This window comes from Sciurus carolinensis, chromosome 17 (genome assembly GCF_902686445.1).
Source record: "Sciurus carolinensis chromosome 17, mSciCar1.2, whole genome shotgun sequence".
Taxonomy (NCBI): Eukaryota; Metazoa; Chordata; class Mammalia; order Rodentia; family Sciuridae; genus Sciurus; species Sciurus carolinensis.
The window spans coordinates 40,666,976-40,688,516 of NC_062229.1; the positions used below are offsets into that span (position 1 = coordinate 40,666,976).

General features: G+C 39.2%; 1 protein-coding gene across 6 annotated transcripts in view; it reads left to right on the top strand.

Annotated features, from left to right (window-relative positions):
- Nucleotides 1-21,541, top strand: part of Nek10 (NIMA related kinase 10) — a 214,848-nt gene that overhangs the window by 129,866 nt on the left and 63,441 nt on the right. For 5 of the 6 annotated variants that reach the window (XM_047531950.1, XM_047531952.1, XM_047531953.1 and 2 more), the window contains 3 exons: nucleotides 6,924-7,137; nucleotides 20,207-20,390; nucleotides 20,484-20,570. In XM_047531950.1, coding sequence (XP_047387906.1) covers nucleotides 6,924-7,137; nucleotides 20,207-20,390; nucleotides 20,484-20,570 — 485 coding nt within the window. Of the gene's footprint in view, nucleotides 1-871; nucleotides 935-6,923; nucleotides 7,138-20,206; nucleotides 20,391-20,483; nucleotides 20,571-21,541 lie in introns of those variants that run through there. The other variant, XM_047531955.1, reaches the window with a different exon arrangement.

A 21,541-nucleotide genomic window follows, 5' to 3' on the forward strand; every position in this document is an offset into this window, starting at 1 on the left:
CATTGGTTTTTACCAGTTTAGTCCCCAAAGCAGTGCCTAGCACAGGTAGACCCTTGGTCAACCCTGGATGAGAGAATGAATCACTTTGTTTGGCTGATTGCTCTTTCTAGATCATCTTAGGTATTTAAGTCAGCCCAATGTGATTTCTCTGCTCCATTAAGCTGTACCAAGTCCTCGTTTTGGATTGTAGAAATCCTAGAGTTATCCCAAAGGGAATCTTTTCCATCTCCTTCCCAAGTCTCTAAACCTTGCTTTGGTTTCTGTCTCTGATGAACCATATGACATGTTAGAATGGCTAGTCCCCTTTCCCATTGGCTTCTCCCCCAGGCCCATGTTTTCTACTAATAGTTACTCTTCTCCTACTTTTAGGATTATTTCTTAAACCTTTCTTGTTTGGCACACTGCTGACCTACAGTCTTATGAGCCTTAGACTCTGGAGCCAGGCCTAGTGGGGGCAGAGTGCTATGAACTGCAGATGCTGGGCAAGGCGTTTCTGCATCTGTGTTTCCTCATCTAGTAAAATGGTAATTGTAATGTAATAGTACCAACCTCATCAGGTCCATGTGATGATTATGCAAAATAACATATGCAACATTTGGCACAGAGCTGGGGAAATGGCAAATACTTGAGCAATTTTGGCAATTATCATTGTTAATGTTATGGGAAATGGACTGAAAGCGTTTCCTAAATCATCTGAGTTCCACATATTCTCAGTCATGCCTTGTTGCCAATGAATCCAGACAATTTATTTCCATGATTCGTTCCTCTTCTTTTATTTATTTTCTGGAAAGTATGTTATAAATTGAAGAAATCTCCAGAGATGGCAAGACAAAAATACTATATTTGCTCATTTAATTTCTCCTTTTCATAGGTAGTTGGTTACCATGAAGGGCAGGGGAGAGATACCACTCAGAGAGAAAGGTACAGAGACAGCTTTCTGACTTTGTGAAACTGAGCAGCAGGACCCTCAGTCCCTTTTGACAGGTTCCCTGGCCATCAGCACACTTTTTAGGATCAGTAGACTACTGCAAGTATGGGGAGTCAACAGCAACATTATAGTGCATCACTATATTGATGAGCATCACTAGGTTATAGATTTTGTTAGCTTCTAAACCCCTCTTCTTCCACTCAATTTAACTTGTCCGAGCTCCATTTTCTCCACTGTGATATGTGGCTACAATATTAACTACCTCATGGGCTTTGTTCCGAAGCTTAACTAAGATAAGGCTACTGACACACTTTGTATGTTGTGAAACCTCTATAAAGTTAGATACTGTTATCAATGATATTATTATGTAAAACGATAACTGTAATCAGATACTATCATAAAAGTATATGGTATTATTTGCAGCAATAAGTATAAAAAAACAAATTATGAATGTGATGAAGGGCAGTAAAGGGGGCCATGAGAGATGACAGAGGACCTAACCCAGTACAAGGATCTTGGAACTGTTTTTCTGAAGAAGGGACAACTAACCCGAGACCTGAATAATCTGTAATTCTCAAATGGTGAACAGTATGGAGAAAGCAGTTTCTGGACCAGCATCTCTGAAAGTTTCCCTGGTTCATTTGAGGAATGGGAAGAAAGTGAGGATGTAGCATTTTAAGTAAGGAAGAAGGAGCTGGCAAATGATTTAGGGCAGGGAGGGCAACAAGGGCCAGAGGCTCTAGGTGCTGTGGACTGCTCTGGGGGTTCCGAATCTTTATCTGGAGCACTGCAGGGAGGACTAAAGGGTTATCAGAAGGCCAGCTCAGAGTGAAATGTCTTATTTAGCCAAGACCATGCTGGCTGCTCTATGGGGAGCAGTTGCAGGGCACAAGAGTGGAAGAAGAGATTACACTTGATGGTGACTGATGGAGTGTTGGTGGAGGAGGTGGAGGAAAATGGGATTGCTACCACCATAGGGTGGAAGGTGTCAGCACATTTGAGGGTGCAATCCTAAGAGGATTCAAAATACTTCAGTTAACCGGGAAAGTGAAATGATTTTGGAAATATCGGAAGAATTGAATTTATTCCATAGAGCTTCAGAAAATGGAGCTAAGACCAAGAGGGGGGTAAAAGTTACGAGCAGGACAAGGATAGCTCACCCTGACAAAGTAAAGGGCCAGAATCAGAGGCATCTGCAGTGGAGGAGTCTGCTGGTGGGTCATGAGTTCACTGTCACCAGAGTGCTTCAGAGGGTGAATGATCACTTATTAGGGGATTCCAAATGAAATGGGTTTGAGGGTGCTTTTAATTTAAAATACTAAGATGTCATAATAAATTAGAACTGACAATTTAATTTTGTAACTGACTATAAATTAAGATTGCAGGGTGCATTTTGTAACAGATGTTATTTTCATTTAAAGTTATTCAAGACTCCTCATTGTCTGGGTTTTCATTGCAAAGTTTTTATCTTTAGGAAATTTGACATAAAACCAAAATCGGTTGTGAGTTACATGCAATTGCATGTTTAATTTGCTTTGGATTTTTAGTATTTAAAAGTTAAGTTCCAAAAGAATTAGGGAACACTGGCAAATTGTCTATTTTCTTAGCCTATCAATGCAAGAGACACATACAATCAAAAGGGTTCTTAACAATTACTTATAACTCTGCAAATTATTAGGCTCAGAACCAATCACTGTAACTTGATAGAGGCTTTGAAAAGACGGGGAAGTTTACTGTAATCTTTCTTAAACTATTCATTGCTTCCAGTCACGTATATCTTCTTTCTGCCACGTTACTATCATCTCAGTTTTACTTTCTACATTCTTATCAAGCAGAGCTCACACAATTTGCATCTCTAATGTGCAGGATCTTTCCTTTTTCCTGTTTGTTTATGTGGCATATAAGCACATTTTGTTAACAAAACTTTTCTTTCCTAGCAAGCTTTTACATTGCGAGAATAACTTAGCAGCTCTGGAGTTTGGGGTAGAAAATAAATATGTCTTGTTGCTATGCCCAGTACCAGCATTACTATTTTTACCTTCCAGTACACTCTTAGGGGAGTATTGTCTGTTTTCTTTTAAAAAGGAAGAACATTTCCTTTTATGCACAAAATATTCCAATTGCCTTATTTTTCTCCCTGCGCCTGGTTGCATAAGCTGTCTGGCGCTTTGTTTCAGAGGCAGTCGTAATGACTAAAGAAGCTAATGCTAGCACTGAGCTCTAAGGACAAGTGGATCTTTACATTTTTTATACCACCTTCAACTCTGTTTCATAAAACGTGAAATAAATGCAATTGAATACTGTTTTCTTCTCATTTTGTTTCCATCTCATCTCTCAGACTATTGTAGGGACAAAGTAGGTAGGGAGAGGGGAACATCCCAGATTTTTTCCAGAATGAGATTTGATGCTTATTTGGTTAGGGAATCATTGAAGCATCATACACGCTGAGGATATTCTATCAATCTCTGGCATGTATTATGATTTTGATTCTGTCACTCAGTGGAAATTATCTGAAATACCTAAGCTGGGAATTATTCAGAACAATAGAACTTCTGGTTGGAGATGTTCCTGGGAGGTGAAAAGTCTGTGGCCAACCACTTTGGGCTATGGATAATAGGTCACTTCTTTAGATGTTAGTCCTGAGTTTGCTTGTTCATTCATTCACTCATTGCTGGATACCTGTTAAGACCCAGATTCCATTTCACATGCTGAGAAGATCATAGTGAAGGTGGAAACACATCTTGCCCCTCAAGAAGTTTCCACTCCAGTGGTGAATCAGGTCATTGCAAGACAGTAATTATGGTAGTTTTAAGTACTTCAAATGCACACAGTGCAATGTGAACATATAAAAGGGGAACAGCAACTCTGTCTGAGGCAGTCCAAATAGTCTTCCTAATGGAAACTGGAAAAAGAGGGGTTTGGGCAGGAAGGTAAGGGATGGTATCTGGGAAAGCTCAGGGTACTAGCAGGGAAAAAAAAAAAAAATCAAGCAGATGGACTAAAATAAGCAAAGAAATGTATGGCATAGAAGAGCCCCAGGCTGTTTGGAAAAGTGCAGGTAGGAGCATTTGCTGAGTTGCTGGGGGATAGGAAAGAGAGGAGGGAGATAAGATCCAGATCAAGTGGGACCTTACATGGCGTTCTGGGAATTTTAATTTGATCTCACTGGACTTGGAAGCTATTGAGAAATTTTAGAAGCCCCGGCAATCTGACCCAGGACCTGCATACTAATCATGATGCTAAACTACATCTCCCTGCTGGTACCTTTTCCAATGATGCCAAATTTAGAGAGGGGAGAAACCTTGTAAAAACAAGCTTATGCTGCTTTTTGATTTAAAAAGCTCAGTAACAATTTACCTGCTAATGTTATCTTGAATCATTTTAAATATTTGCTGTCTGAAACTTCAGAATATTTGTGCTAACAAAAGGCCTAGAGGCTGGATTGTTTTTTTTGCTCATATATTTTTAGCAACTTTAGCCCTTTTTGCTAATGAAGTGAAGGTAGATGATGAATCGGATTTAATTAGAAGGCAAATTTCTACAACTTTGCTTCGTTTGTGATTATGAGTAAAAGCAAGAAACTTAAATACAAATTTGTCATTATAGCACAGCACAGAACTGGCTTTATGTGCCTGTGACTAGTGCAGGCCCCTGTGTTCAAATGGTCCAGCACTTGGGGTTTAAGGCTCTGTATATAAGATTCTGAATTTTTTTTTTTTTTTTTTGGGTGCTGGGGATCAAACCCAGAGCCTTGCGCTTACAAGGCAAGTACTCTACCAACTGAGCTATCTCCCCAGCCCCAAGATTCTGAATTCTTAATAGTTTCATATTTGAGTCTGCGTTTTGGAAATGAAGTCCAATGGACAAGGGGCATGTGCTGAGAGCTGGGAGTCTCGGCTCACATGAAGTCCCTTCAGCTCTCGCCCTTCTCAGCACGGGTTTTCAGCCATTTGTTTCCTGGTCTCCTGTGCTCTCCCACCTGGCCTCCGTCTCCATCCCTCTGTCTCTGTCCCATCTCTGTGACGGTCCTCTACCTGGTACTGCAATTGGGTTGTGTCAGAAGAGGAGGCATATTCTATCTCCACCTTCCTCCCCAGTGGGAGTATGGGAGCAGGCTAGAAGGTAGTCAGGATGGAGCAAGTGCCCTGCTGCGTCTTGGGGAGCAAAGAAGAGGCTACTCCTGACCAGGCTGGCAGCACCATGGCACAACTGGTGGGAAACTTAGGGGGAGCCTCTTCCCACCCCTGGTCTTTTGTACCAAGTACATCCCACCTGTACAGAGGTTACGATCTCCTGGGAGTCACTCATCTACCGATGCTGAACTATAAGCAGGGGAGTTCGACTTCCCTACTTCCTACCGGAGCTCCCCATTTTCCTTGCAGGGGACATCCGCAGACTCTGTAGCTGGCCCTGTCTCCACAATCTCTTGCCTATATTTGTACATAATAAATGCACAGAGTGAACTTTGTTAAATATGAATTCAGCAGATGCACAAAATGCCTGTTATAAGCATAGTGCAAGCCCACTGCCTTAGAACTTAAAAGAAAAAGCACAAAGATAGAGCAGAAAATGATCATGTCTTAGAATCTGATTGAAACTCTTATGTATTTTCGTCATGACTAATAAACTCACTGGCAAATTATCATTTCGAATCTTATTTTGACTGCTATTGTGGAGAATAATTATGGACTGATGGAGACAGCAGCGTAGGCAAAAGACATACTGACTGAGGACGTGTTGCTAAGTCATATACAAGATGTGAATGTTAGATATTTTCCTCAAAATTGGAGTTAAATTTTATTGAAAAGTATGCATGATTCAGGGCAATTAGAGAATTTGAATTAACAAATAGATAACATTCTATTGTAGATACCAGAAGTAATTAAATGATCTTGGTGTTTGGTTCCATGGACACAATAAAATAGCCTTCTAGTAGTGTTTAACCATAATGCAAACAATACCCCTTTTATTATACTGAGTGATATACCTCCCAAGTCACATGTCAAATTAGTTACTTAAAATTGCTTTTGTTAAAGAAAAATAAAATTGACGATGACAGTTTAGAGGTACCCTATGGCAAACTGCCTATAACTGCACATCCAAAACTTAAATCATCATCATTTCCTCAAAATTCTATCTCCTATCATAAACAAAACACAAAATATAAACTTTATATCCCTGTCAGCATGATTGAGTGAAATTAAACCTATCCTCTACAGACAAATCAACTTAAACAGCCCCAGTTGCCTTCAAAAAAATGACATGTAACAGCCAGTCACAAAAAAAGGTCGAGATACTTCCTCTTTTATGTTCTATAGACTGTGCTGTCAGGCAAGCCTCTCATTCTCAGTTCAGAGTCTCCCAGTTTGGGGGAATACTCTTTTGTATGCCCAGTGGAGTTCCACAGTTTAAAAATTTGATCCAGTTTTATTTTTGACACTATAAACATCTTAAACCTCTAAGTACCTGGATTGTATTTTATATTTATGACTTTGGGTTTTGTGAGACCAAATAATCAAATTGTGCTAATAATAACAACATACAGCTAGAAAAGGCCAATAAGTTGGGACTCCCCACCCTCCACGAAACTGTCCTTTCTCTTGGTGCATCAAGAGTGATCATCAGGGCCTGTGTTATTGGGGTCCCTGTGTTTCACCAACCAGTGAACTGGGAGTAACTTCAGAAGGCTGCTGACCCACACAGGAGAAGATGAGCGGGTCTGTCTAAGGAAGAACTTCATGCCCAGCCTGTTGCTCCTGTCTGCCAGTCCACGTCAAAGAAATCGTCTTGCCTCCCTGTCTCCCTTCAACTCTCTAAATACCTTTTGAGAAGTGTTGGATTCAAAGCTGTGCTTGATTCCTGTCTCATCCCATGTTTTCGTGGGTGCAAATACCACGGTGAACTCACTGCGGGGGTTTGACCTTGGTCCTCCACCCCCGCCCCCTGTCTGGTCCTGACATTGATTCAGTGTGGTAATTGGCTCATCTTCTCCTAGGTGCCTGACCCCTGATGCAGAAACCCGTCCAGACATTGTAGAAGTCAGTTCGATGATATCAGATGTCATGATGAAGTATTTAGACAACTTATCTACATCCCAGCTGGCCTTGGAGAAGAAACTGGAACGGGAACGGAGGCGCACACAGAGATATTTTATGGAAGCCAACAGGAATGCCGTCACATGTCACCATGAGCTGGCTCTGCTATCTCACGTGAGTGCTAATCTCTCGACCTCTTCATGATGCCCTCTACTAGGCTGTTTGAAGATGTTCCTGCTTGTTTTAAGAAAAATTCATTCAAAGTCAGGAAAATATTTGCTACATGAATTATATCAGTATTATGTACTTACATATTATATTCCTTTTATGTCTTATAGATAAAATATAAATAACTCAATATCACTGGCCTTCCAAAGAACTAATCCATACTTCATTGTATATTTTTACAAAATCAGAGGTGTCAAAAAGTTCTGGCAATTCTTCATGTTTAAATTATGGTCTTTGTAGAAATAGCAGCAAATGCTTATATTTAATTTCTTCAGCATTTTGCACCTTTTGGAAGATGTATGAAATGGGAGTTAATTCAGAGGTGGAAATAACATTTGCCTTTAAAATTTTGTTTACTGGTCTCTCTGTCATTGCTATTTGTAGTAATGATAAAGATAAAATCAGACATATTTTAAATTTTTTTGCCAGTAACCTGTAGATTATTTTGATATTTATGTGTTTCTGAACATAGCTTGAAGAAAGGATGCCAAAGTCACGATTTCCGTGCGTGCCAGCACGGGTGTCAGGCATGCTCTTCTTGCTGCTTTCTTTTCCCACCTCTGTGCCTTTGTTTTAACCTTGACCCATGTTTGAACCATGGTTTGCTTGCGCTCTGGGCTCCCCCAGCAGGGACAATGGAAGGGATTCTTCAGACCACCAAGTGTTTTTTTCCTCTGTCCTGACAGTGGTGCCCAAGGAAGAAGGATCGTAAAACTCATTCATGGTCAAGGTACCTGGTCACTGAATTCCTTCCTAGGACCGTAAGACTTCTTGTACTCAACTGGGGAAAATTATATAAGACGTTGATCTCAAAGAAGAGATAGTTCTGACTTCTTGAATAATAGCATTTCCTGTGAATTTCTTTCTAAAAAGAAGAACACTAGTGTTTCATGGGTTTCTCTTGAGGGGTTTAAACTCCAGAAGTTGAAGTTGAAGATTCAATTTAGCGTGCTTTTTTTTTTTTTTTTTTTTTTTTTTTTTTTTTGCAGTGCTGGGGATTGAACCCAGGGCCTTGTGCATGCAAGGCAAGCACTCTACCGACTGAGCTATCTCCCAGCCCAAATGTAGCATTCTTTTGGGAGGACTCTTTCACCTTCATTGCCTTAAGTGCTGAACCAGCTGTAACTTCACAGAACAATCCATGATGATTTTTTTCTAAGGCCTCAGCTTATGTTTAGGGGCATATAACTTGGAGTTATTGCCCTGCCTGAACACAGTTAAATCTCATACACAGGGAGTGAGAGCTTACTATGCTTGTTATTTTACTGCCTGACTCAAAAAGCTAGGCAACAGAAAGAAACACATCTTTCTGTGAGTGCCACTTGCTTTCTTAATAGTAGACTAGAATCCTAGAGAGTTAGCTGTTTTTATATATATCTTAAGTACTTGGAGCCTTCTATTAAGTTCCACTCTGCAATGCTACTTAACCAACTTCCAGTGGGATGTGAAAGAGTCACTTAATATTAGATTCATGTGGCTGGCATGGGGGTGGGTGGAGTCAGTTTAAAATCAAACAATTAAAAATCCTCTTATCTTAAACAAAACACCTTGAGAAGGACCATTTTACATATTTATTTATTTTTCAGTTCTCAGTTATTTAAATAAATACTGTGTTATGGAAAATTTCAAGCATAGATGCAAAGCCTGCTTCCTGCGCTCACCGCCCCCAGCTTCAATCATTAGCTTCTTGATGCAAATCTTGGATCTTTTCTGTTCCCATCCACTTCTTACTCCCTGACTTTCCCAGATTATTTTGAAGCAAATTCCAGATACCATATTGTTTGATCCCTCAGTATTTTGATCAATGAGAGACAGTTTAATGGTAGGAATCTAACTTTTGGGCCATGGCCAGGTAAGGCAAGGGGAAAGCCCTGGAGTCAAGGGAGGGGCTGTGAGGTTCTCACATCCTCATCTGTGGATTGCAGTGGAAATACTACCTACTTCCCAGGATATTAGAATTAAGGAAATTACTGTGTTTGAATATACTGTGCAGCTTCAAAAAGTGACATAAATAATTTTAAGATAGCATCAATTATGTAAAATGAGTAAAACCCATGCCAGAAGAATAGTTCGTTGCTGTAACTTACGAAGTGAATGTTAACTTGTCCAAGTGATCATTAGCAGTAAATATGTTTGTCAATCATACAGCTAATACATCTATTTTGAGCATCTCCTGCTAGCCAGCCTCACAGAGTACCTGTGTGGAACACTCAGTCTTTTTGGACCATAGAGAAATGCTTTACTTTGAAGCGAAGTTTTTATTACTGCTTTAAAGAGTCACAAAATACCTTTTCCCCTTGTACTATTTTAAGTATGCTGATAATTTTTCCTTTCAAGATTAACCAGATATTAACTAAAAGGAAAAAACAACTTGATTAAAGAACTAAGGAGGAAATACTGCTTTTCATCAAAGGAAAGCATACAGTTAGTTGGCATTATCTTCACGGGGTACCAATTATTATTTTTTAAAAATTTACACTCACACCAGTGCTGGTAGAGGAATTATGGGTGTAAAATGTTCCATCTTTTTTCTTAAACAGTATTATGATTGTTTCATTTCAAGTATAGTAGAATGTTCTCCCAGAGCTGTTAATGTCAATAATGGAGTTACACAATCCAATGATAAATGGTAGAGAAAGGGAACAGAAATTAGTGGGTTCAGTGGAACTTTTTGAATTCCCAACAACAATAAGAGGATCCATTTGTGAATTACTAAAATTTTACAAACGAGCTGGTAAGCAAACAATTGACAAGAAACATTAAAGGCCCCAGTCTCATGGGTGAGTATGCTATTTACTCTCACATTTTAGTTTATTCTTAATTATGGCAATTTTCTTAATAGGCTAGTAAAGACAAGTACAAATACATATTTCAAAAGGGCAGACACGTCTTCACTAATGAAGTTCACTCCTGTGTTCTGTAGTTTACCCACTGGGAAAGTGAAGCAAGACATTTTCCTTTTGAAGAATGTTAGTTAACCTTTTTTAATTTTTGTAATTCAAAATAAGAGATCCTAAGGAAAGCACAGGGTTGAGAATGATTAGAAATAATCAAGAGTAGAATAAGGTTCAATTTTTACTTAAATGTCTAATAATTAAAAGGCCTCATAACGGAGAGGGCATTGTGGCCCAACCCTGCTCAGTGTTTTGCCACCATGTGTTGAACACACACAATCATGTGTTAAGATGTGTTATTGTACAAACGAGACAGAAAAAATCCATTTTAGACATTTCTAAAGAACATATTGCAAATAGAAGGATAAGAAAAATTTAGTCATGAAGAACCTGGAGACTCAATGGAAAACTTACATTCTGTGCCAATTGTTGGGATTTGGGGGATACAGCTTTAAATTGATATTTGTGAGGATAACAAATCATATGTCAACACATACAAGCAGAACTGAGTTGAACGTTCCAGGGAGACTTTGAGTAGAAATCATGACCAGAGTGAATGCTTTCAGGGAGAGATCTGCAGGGACCACTTCTCTTCTGGTGGTTTGTCCTCACTGCCCCTGTTTTAAAGTTGAATGATGATTTCTTTTCTCTAGTTTAGCAAGTTCATTGAGTTTGGAAAACTGCTTTCACATCCATAAATGCCTATCAGGGGGCGACACAGGGAAAAATAAAAAAATGCTTGCTGTCTGAAACTAATGATGAAAGAACAAGGATTTGTTTAATGTCTTCTGAATGTAAAGCATTATGCTTGGTATTGTGAAGGTTATAAAAAAATTACAAACAATGGTCCCAGTAGTGAAATAGCTTATAATTTACTTGGGAAGACAAGATCAATAAACATATTCAGGAGGACATTTCTCATGATTCAGGACAGTTCGGGTAGATAACAAATGAGATATGTGGGGATACTTCAGAAAGGCTCACCAAGCAAACAGGGAAGGTGAGGCTTTCATCACTGGAATCAGAAGTCACTCCTGGACGGAAAAGGACAGTAAAGTGCAGAAACTCCAGTTATGCACCCTCGCTCATTTAAGACCAGGAATTAAACTTAGAAAAGGTACCGTTTCATGCTTTAAATTAATAGGCAAGGAAAGGGAAACCAAGAGAAGTTAAGAGACTTTTCCAAAGTCATCCAGCCCGTTGCTGACAACCCCAGGACTGAAATGTGAATTTGCTGATTGACAGTGCATCTTTTTATATTTATAGTTTGAAGAGTCTGGGTGCTACATGGTAGAAGTTTGGCAATACCTGGTTAAGGTGTTTGGATTCAATCCTGTGGGATTTGGTGTGAACTAAATCCTTGAATTTCCCCAAAGTACCTAACAACCAAATTGCTAAACTAAAGGCTAATTCTCATTTAGTCTACATATCCCCTTCTTGATTTTTTTCCTTTGGTGGTTTCCAGTATACTCCCCTATCCTTGTTTCCATCCTATCTATCTAAAACCTCTCATTTGTCTTTTCCAACCCAGGACTCTTAACATTAGACATTTTGCTTTTCTTCTTGCATTAGCCTTGATTGAGCTCCAACTAACTCCATGGTTTCCATTTCATATGAATTTGGGCAAAATCAGTTGTGCAGAATGGGAACTTCATTTTCTGTAATCATATATCATTTTGTTGTGAACTACTGTTCCCGCTGATGGCGGTAAATGGTAGATGTGGCCAGTATTAATTATACCAGACCAATTACATCAGTCTCTTTTGGTCTAAAAGTTCCTTTCCTGTTCCAGAGTCTCTCTTTTCCATCTCCTCTTCACCGGGTGCAGCTGGGTGCAGGAAGAAGAGTGAGCATCCCCATGTCCATGGCAGAGGGGGAAGGGCTCACTGTGCTGCCTTGCTCTGTTGGCCTCTGCTGACTTTAGGTGGATTTGGACAACCAACCTCTGTTCGTGTTAAATATTTATGGTTGCAGTAAATGTTTATGGTCATGGGTATGAATGACCCACGATGCCACAACCGTCTCCCACCATGGGGTCACTGTTCTTCTTCCTCCTTTGAGGCTGGATGGTGACTCCCTTGGTAGCATCCTTGGTTTAAACAGGCTATTCTCTGGCCCCCAGGACAGTGGTAGCCTATCAGCACCACAGCCATCTCTGCAGTCAGTGTGAGGAAGAAAAAGAAGGAAACTTCAATGTGTCCTCATTTTTTTTTCTCAGTCTCCTGTCAGGTTTCTTCCTTGAGCTTCAGAACAACTTTTCAGTTCCCATCGTCTCTGCCATAAGCTGCCCCTCCATCCACCCTGTCTTCTCTTGGGTTTCTCTCTCTCTGCTGTTTTGGGGATGGAACCCAGGGTCTTACATATGCTGGGCAAGTACTCTCCCGCTAAGCTCTAGTCCAGCGCCCTCTCTTGGGTCTGTGAACCTCAGCCTTGTGGTTTACCAGGTCTCAATGGTAGAAGAGCTCTGAGAGGAGAGATGTACAAAACTTCCTAACACAGCAAAGCCCACTGGCATGTTTCACTGCACAGTTTCCACACCCATTCTCTGGCTCCCCAGAGCTGCCTGATCCTGGGTGCTAGGCCTTAAATTTTTTTTCTTTTTTTCAGTACTGGGGATTGAATCTAGGGCCTTGTGCTTGCAAGGCAAGCACTCTACCAACTGAGCTATACCCTCACCCCCTAGGCCTTAATTTTGAACTGCTGACTGCTGTTTGCTTGCATATCTAACAGGTGCTCATACCCAGCAAGTTTGACAGCAAATGGATTCTTGTACCCTAACCGAGTCCTGTTCTGTATCCCCTTATCACCTTGGAATCTTGACATCTTCAATTCATGCTCCCTCAAATGCTACCTCCCTTTTGTGAGCAAGTGCTACCAAGTCTGTCTTTGAAATATCTGACCAGTTCACCCTCTTCTTTAAACCTCTGGGGACTGAACCTAGGGCCTCAAACATGCCAATGACATCTTAACCTTTCGGTTCTCCTTCTCATGATCTCGCGGTGCCTCATTCTTGCCTCTAGTCTGTCCCTCACCTCTGCTGGTGACACAGTTTGCCACTTCTGCAGTGCTCTTTAGGAAATGTACGTGTCAGGGATGGTGGGGGTATCATTGTTGTTTCCCTGTGACTTTGAATGCTGTGGTGTTTAAGGGGCAGTAGCTAAAGATGCTAAAATTATGCTGTGTGCAGGGCAGGCCTAGAGAATGTGTGAAGCAGCTCCAGTAGGAGATACATATTAATAGATACATTGCAAAGAACTGGCTTCCATGATTGTCGGGGCTGGGGAGACAACTCCAAAGACCCTGGGGGAGGGCCAAGAGGAGGGGCAGCCTGGAAATCTAGGGCATAGGCGGGATTTCTTCATCTCAGAGAGCCCTTGGCTCTGCTTTGAAGACCTGCCAACTAATCAAATCAGTTCCGCCCAGATTTTCTAGGATTATCTCTCTCAGCCATCCTCTACAGGTCTACCTAAATTATCTTTCAACCAAGCAAACCAAAACAAAACTGCACATCTGATCTGATCTTGGTAAATCATCCCATACTTGAGATGATGAAAAATTGTTCATGTAGTGAGTTGAGAGTTTTTTAAAAAAAAGATAACCTAATATTGTCAAGCAGTTAAAATATAGCACATGTAAGTATCATTTTAAATTCCATCTACTTTAGAGAACAAAGCAGCAGGTACAGCCCTTACTAGCAAAGATTATTTTTTAAATTCGTGAACTCTTCAGAAATTCACTTCATTGTGGGATTCTTATTGCACTTTTCTAGTATTACCTGTTTTGTGTTCTTAACAAACTCTATGACGGATATTTGATATCTTTTTTTAAATTCTCAGATATCTTTATAGCTGACCATGTAATTGAACCAATATGCAGACATCCAGATTCCCATTTTCTTAGTGCACATTTTTTTTAAATGCGCTATTTATTTGTCTGAGTTGCTTTATTTTTATTATACCAGATGCCAATTACAATTGCTGAGCACACTACCAAAGGCATGTGTCTGCAGTCCTCCACTAAGAGATTAAATTAAGCCATGTAGAAAATGATGTGTTCTAAAAGGACAATATTTTTGTGAACATCTTTGCTTTTATTGTCTGGTTAATTGTTGACTGAATTTCCCCCAAGGCTGTGAAAATGCAACAAGTAATGACGCAGAGAAAGAATCATCAGGAAAAATCATGACTTGGTTTGGAAATGTTCTTACTGGTTATGTTTTGAGAAACTACAGCAGTGCCTGATGGGCTCCCCACACAGGGACATAATGCCGGTAGCCACTCTGCTTCCTCTCTTTTAAAATCGACATGTGATTTATATGCATCAAAATGGAAAAATATTTTAAGTGCTTAGTTCAGTGGCTTTTGACGCATATTTATTCCCCATCCAGAATGAGATTCAGAACATTTATGTCACCTCCAAAAATTTCCTCATTCCTGCCTCTGGACAGTTCCCTGCCCAGGACAAAGACTGTGATGGCTACATCCCTAGTGCCTCCCCCACTCCTTTTTTAAAAAATTTTATTTTATTTTTTTAAAAAATATTTTTTGTTCTAATTAGTTGTACATGACGGTAGAATGCATTTATACATTTTGATAGATCATACATAAATGGAATATAATCTCTCATTTTCTGATTATATATATTGTAGGATCACATCAGTCATGTAGTCATACATGTACATGAGGTAATAATGTCTGTTTTACTCTACTATCATTTCTACCTCCACATCCTTTCCCCTCCCTTTAGTCCCCTCTACCTAATATAAACTAACTCTGTTCTTCCCTGTATCTGCCTCCCTTATTGTGAATTAGCATCCGCATATCAGAGAAAACATTCAGTCTTTGGTTTTTTGTATTTGGCTTATTTCACTTAGCATGATATTCTCTAACTCCATCCATTTACCAGCAAATGCCATAATATACCACATTTTCTATGTCCATTCATCTGTTGATTGGTTTCAACCTAGATGCCCATTCCAACCTAGATACTCAGCCCTTTTTATCTTTTATTTTGAGACAGGGACTCACCAAGTTGCTGAGTCTGACCTCAAACTTTCGATTCTCCTGCCTTAACTTCCCGAGTCACTGGGATTACAGGTGTGCACCCCTAAATCCAACAATGGTATTTTTTGGAAGTGTAGGACATTTTAATTTTGAGAAAGACCAATTCATTTATTTCGTTTTTTGCTTGTATTTTAAGCAAACAATACTTTTAGATTATGACACTGTTTTCACCTTCTTTATTAGTGTCATTACTTCTGGAAAACCTGTATTTGCATTAGGAATAATAAAGAACTTATCTGTTTTTTACACTAGCTATTTATGAGGTAGCAGTGAAGCATTTTCAACAGTGGTAAATATGATAATGGATTTTTAGATTGAATTGTGATGATCAATTCATTCCCTAGTTTATTTAATTTATAGTTCATTACTGTGTTCCAGTGTTTTAAAGAAGTTCAGTTTAATAGTGTATCACAATAACATCATAACTACATCATGGTAGCAAAATTTTTAGCTTTATATACATATTTTTGTTAGGAATTTCAATGTTATACAATGATAAGTAAGAGTCAAACTTACAAATATTTTTTATTATATAATCCTTATAACTTTATTTGTTTTTGGTGCACTAAAATGTCAGTTTTCCTAGTTTAGTTTTAGCTATTGTTCTCCTACTTGATGTGTGGAGCACAGAAGAGAGGAAGTGCTTCCAGATTCACAGGCGAAATTAGACCAGGGTGTTGTCCAAACAATTTTGGAGCTGAAAGATTCCTACTTCTCTGACATGGTGGAGCTGAGTCTCCCAGAGGGAACTGGAGAAGAGCTCCCTGCTGCATCTGCTGGAGTGAGCATCTCCCTCAGCAATGCCTGATCTATGTGGTTCCTTCAGTGATTGACCACACTGGCTGGGTTTTTAAAAATACCTTGAAATTTAAAGACTGAGTGTGCATAGTCATAGGCAGTCGATGATCTTTCTACTATTTGAATTTTCTTTGTGATATCTCCCATGAAAAGCATGTAGTTTCTCCTATGAAAAGTATGTGGTTTGTCACACATAAAAATAACCTTGACCACATGAATTTCTGTCCATCACCTAGTAGCTCTAAATTTTTAAAAATGTTAGGGCAGTTCTTAATAAACAGAAACAACTGCTAGAGATATAGCTAGTAGAATATGAATATTTCAGAATCTGTAAGAAATATTGTTTCTTACAGAAGAAATAGTGTTTTGTTCTGTTTTTTTGCAGTGCTAAGATTTGAACCTAGGGTTTCAGGCAAGTGCTTTACCACTGAGCCACATTGCAAGTCAAGAAACAGTTTATTTTTTATGGTTCTAGAGTAAAACATGTATTGGCTACAGCTGGTATTATGCTTTATATTTATTTCTGACTTTTCTTCCCCTCTTTTCTTATAAAACTAGCATTCTGGGCAATTCAAAAAACTGTACTAGTTTTAATATAAAGGGTTCTTTATTCTTTCTCTCCTGTCACAGTTAATTTGGACAAAATCAGTCTGTTGCTGTTAGAATTGCTATTCAACTAAAAATGTATTATGATCTGCTGCACACATAAAAAATTACATTCTACTGAGAAAAACTGAGCTAAACATAATTGTGCCTATACCAGAACTGTGACAGGAAGTGTCTCATAACAGTGGTGATTTCCATATCAGTGATAATTTTATTGTCTGATATGCATTGTATTCTCCTTGCTGCCATATTGATGCCCAGAATGTGTCCATCCATTCCTAGGAGATGCAGATGCAAAAAAAGAAAATGAGAAAAGGAAAAAAAAAAAAAACCAAAAAACAACAACAACAAAAAAAACCCTAGTTAACTCCCTCTCTTACTTACTCCTTGAAAAGTCTTAAGAATTGGGAAAGTAAAAAAGGTTACAGCAGCCATATTCTATCCCACAAAGCTGTACCTTTTAAAAATTTTTTTACCTAAATCCCTTTATAAGTTTATGTACTTCTTGGAGGTATCTTCTATGCACATCTTAATGACCTCCATGTTTAGAGCAAAAGTATCCAGTTGTCCTCTGCCTTTGGCCAGTGCCTGCTGGGTTCTAAGGGCATATCGTCTTTGCTGAAGTGGCCACCTGGAAGACAGATGAGCCCCATAATTTCCCAGAAGTGCACATGGGAAATAGGAAGGGAGAAGTCCTCTCCTATTCATAGGTGCATTACCAGCTCATCCCTTCAGCCCCTAAGGGAACAATGTAGGCTCCTGAGCAAGATCCAAAAGCATGAAAGTTGAAAACACATTCATTCTATAAGGGACTTTACCTGCTTTTCTGGTCCTTTCCCTTCGATATCAACTCGGGACAATTTACTAAACATTTGCTATATTTAGGACATTGTACAGGGGCTGAGGATGTAACTAAGTAGTAGAGTGCCTGTCTAGCATATGATAGGCCCTGGGTTCAATTCCTAGCATCACACACACACACAAAGATTTGCCAGGTACTGAGGTAAAAGGAAAATAAATAAATAAATAAATGAAGACCTCTGGAAATCACATTAGGAAGAATGTGCCCACAGTGGCATATGGCTTATAATAAGGACAAATCTATATTGATTTTTCAAAGTAAAATCTGCTACAAGATATTACAGAAATACAGGTTTTTAAAATCAAGACAACTACAGATTCTTATTATACTTTCCATTCTTATAAAGTCTAGAAAAGCACTTCTTTCAGACTGTAAATTCCCCTTCATCAGAATTTATACAAATACCCAACTGTGTATGGAGGTAATTTTGGCATTTGCAAGGGATGGTTGATTTACAGCCTGATTCTTGGGTATTGGTGGCAAGTCAGGCTATTGGTATCTGGAATTGCCTGACTTATAGTTTCTCCTCACTCTTTAGTTGTGTGAAGAAAATTGACTTCCTCTGATTTCTTATCTATGTATATTCTTTTTAAAAAATATTTTTTAGTTGCTTATGGACACAATATCTTTATTTTAGTTATTTATTTTTATGTGGTGCTGAGGATTGAATTCAGTGCCTCTCACGTGCCAGGCAAGAGCTCTAACACTGAGCCATAACCCTAGCCCATCCATGTATATTCTTAAGAGAGACAAATATTTTACTAAAATTTGGATAGTTGTAGAGGTATATGAATTCTTGTACCTAATTGCATTTGCACAATAAAGTTTTCTCAACTTAAAATTTCTCCCTCATCTTTTTCCAACATTGATAGCATTGACATATCTTGGGTGTATAGTCCTTAGAGGGTTGGAAATGCCAATTATGATCTTTAGAATAGGCAGGATATAACTTAGTTAGATTTAAAAAGGACCTTAAGGAGAAGTGCTTAAATTTTTTTCTAGGTAAATTTCTAATGACTTGTGTTGAGAATAGAGGAAACAGAATTCTGTGGATTAGTATAGGAAAAAGAGGTGGGCTTGAAAAATGCTGAATGAGTTTCGTGGTAAAGGTTTAGGCCTTAGAAGAAGCCCTGGGTTTGGCATCAGAGGCTAAGCATGGGCAAGGCTGAGGAGGGCATTAGAAGCCCCTTACTACCCTTTTGGAGACATTTCTACACAGGACACATTCAGGTCTGCCAAAAGGGTCCAAAGCATTTCCAATCTCAGGTTCTAAGTGAGAAGAGCAGGGTGGGTCCAGGATGCAGAAGTGAACAATTCTGAGTCGTAAAATCAGACTTTAAATATTGGGGAGACTGGCCCCAGGAAATTGGAGTAAAAGTGCTCTTTCAGCTGCATATTAACTTCAACAAAAGAAGAAACTTGATGAACCTTTGAAGAAAAAAACTGAAAAGATTCTTGGGGAAAAGAGATAGTGAACTGTAACCGAATGGAGTGTTTACAATGCACAAAATGTTTTTTTATTTTCTTTTCTTTTTTCATCTTGAAAGCACTCCTAGGTTGACTCCACTTACACCTGGGGTCTTAGATTTTCTTCATCTGCACATTATATCACCATGGAGGTTTTAGGCACTTGCCCCTTGAGGATGTGGGTATCACCTTAATTGTAGGAAACAAATATCTGAAATAAATCGACAAACACAAACTGGTGTCTCAGGTGGACTTCATTCATTGTTGGGGCCTCTTAGCAAAGAAAGGGTGGTTGACTTGTGCCTGATCAATCTTCGACACAATTCATGAGAGAAATTCTTCTCCTTTCAGTAAAGGAAGACTTTTGCTTTCTTCTCACGCTCTCCAGCTGTTCGTTCACCTTTCCTCTTTCATAGCTTTTCTTCCACTGTCCTTTTGTGTCTATGATCTGTGCCTTAGGTTCCTTGGGGCTGCTCAGCCCCACAGACGTTTCTTCACATTTGCTGCAAACAGTCCCACACAGAGAACCTGTGAAGTATTGAGAATTACTTGGGTTAAGGAAAAAGGGGGCACTTTTCTTCTGAATCCTATGTAGTTGCTTCTCCAGCATCTTTCCCTGGAAAAATCAGTGCTTCAAGCATTTGATAGCATTAATCTTTCTTCTGTTTTAATTGAATCTTAGACATACTTTCACAGTTTCTAATAATCCATGATCAGGTCAATGACCTGGGGGAGATGTCATAATAGGAACACTCCCATGCCTTTGGAGGATCCTCGAGGAGCTTGTGTCTAGTTACGGAGGGAGAGGCAGGTACTAATGTAGAGTCCTGAGTGGTTCGAGAGTCTTCTTCACTGCCATTCTTCAATTTTAAGGGAACCTCATCTCTCTCTCTCTCAGTGGTGTGGCTTTGTCTGCTACTAATTTTCCTTGCACCTGCAATGGTGCTGAGAGGATTCGACAGCAAATATTTTGGAAAAAAAACTTCAAGGAGAGAAATTTTTGCTGAGTTAGTACATGGTGTATTCCTCAGAGGTGCAATTGGTTTTTTTCAGCGGATTGTACAGGTCTTTGTTACAGAGCACTCTTGCCTCCTCCCATCCTTTTTGTCCAAGGGTAGCTCGTAGGCCTACTTTTTTTTAGTTTTGTATTTGTGGATTGAATGGATCCCATAGCAGATGTACAGTGGGAACCCCTGATGTTACTTCTGCATTAAATATTTATAATGTCATTTTAAAGCATTTCAAAATATGTTCTAACAAGCTTTGGGTGCAGCAGAGGGAGAGAAAGAGGAAACGGGCATGAAAAATTGAATTCTTCTTCCCAGGAAACCTTTGAGAAGGCCAGTTTGAGTAGCAGCAGCAGTGGAGCAGCCAGCCTGAAAAGTGAGCTTTCTGAAAGTGCAGACCTGGCCCCCGAAGGCTTCCAGCCCCCCTGTGGGAAGGATGAAGACAGGGCCTGCGATGAAATCCTGTCAGATGATACCTTCAACCTGGAGCATATTGAGAAAGGTACCTCTGATGAGAGTGGGTCAGCATGAGTACGTTCTTGACTTCTCTCTGTTTCAAGGTTCATTTGCTTTTTCATTTTTTACTGATGTGCAGATATATATTCAGAGCTGGATGATGAATTGGATGTTTCGGATAACTCTAGCAGCTCCAGTTCGAGCCCTCTGAAAGAGTCTACTTTCAGTAAGTTTTCTTTACAAGTTTGCTATTTGTGGAAGCCCAACAGGTAACGGTTAGGGAGTTAGACCCAATGCGTAGCCTGGGTTTGTTTTCCAGTTGTCTTGCTAATGATGAGGACAGGTGTGTCTGTCTCTGACAGAGCCCAGAGGCCAGCCAGCACTGTGGTGTACATTTTCTCACTTGTCAAAGGGATGGTTTCACTATTTCTGCCAGCAAATGCAGGTTTGAGAATTGAGATGAACAATTTCATGAGAGCTAACCACAGGAACAATAGCAATGGCCTTTTATGAGTTTGTTGCTTGTAGGGAGTAGAAACCTGAGGAAGAAATCAGCCTTTGTCTGGACTCATTTTTGTACAGTTTTACTTATGTTAATGTGAAGGGATATATTATATTTAAAAATGCTGAAGTGAAAGAAAATATTTTTAGAACTGTGAAAAAATATATAAATTCAGTCCAATGTTGTTAGTCTTAATTGGAAACAGGAAATAAAATAGTCATGCTGAGGAATAGAACAGAAAAGAGAAATATATATTTAGATAGAATTTAAAGATTATAAGAAAAGATAGGATCAAGTACACTCCACAAACCTGAAACTGAAAGAAAAGAGATGTTAAAATGGAAGATGGAGAAAAAAACAGAATTCTTTTAAAATAGCAAGTTGATAGAATATAGAAATTATACATAGAAGTCCTCCAAAGTAAATTAAGAATAAATAATTCTGTCTTCTCAGTGACTCTACTATGAAAGTCTCAAAAAAGAAGGTTTAAAATAGTCTCTCTAAGGATGAAAGTGGAACTCTCAGGATTTAGCTACATCCTTTGTCTTTTTAAAACTTCATTGGTCCATCAAAATGGTGACTAGATCTTCCAGATCTTTTGGTACAATCACAATTTCCAATCCTTTTTTCCTATTTTCCCCCATAAGTTCCTGCCTGTTAGATAAAATGTTTTGATTTGCAATTGGGAAAACATG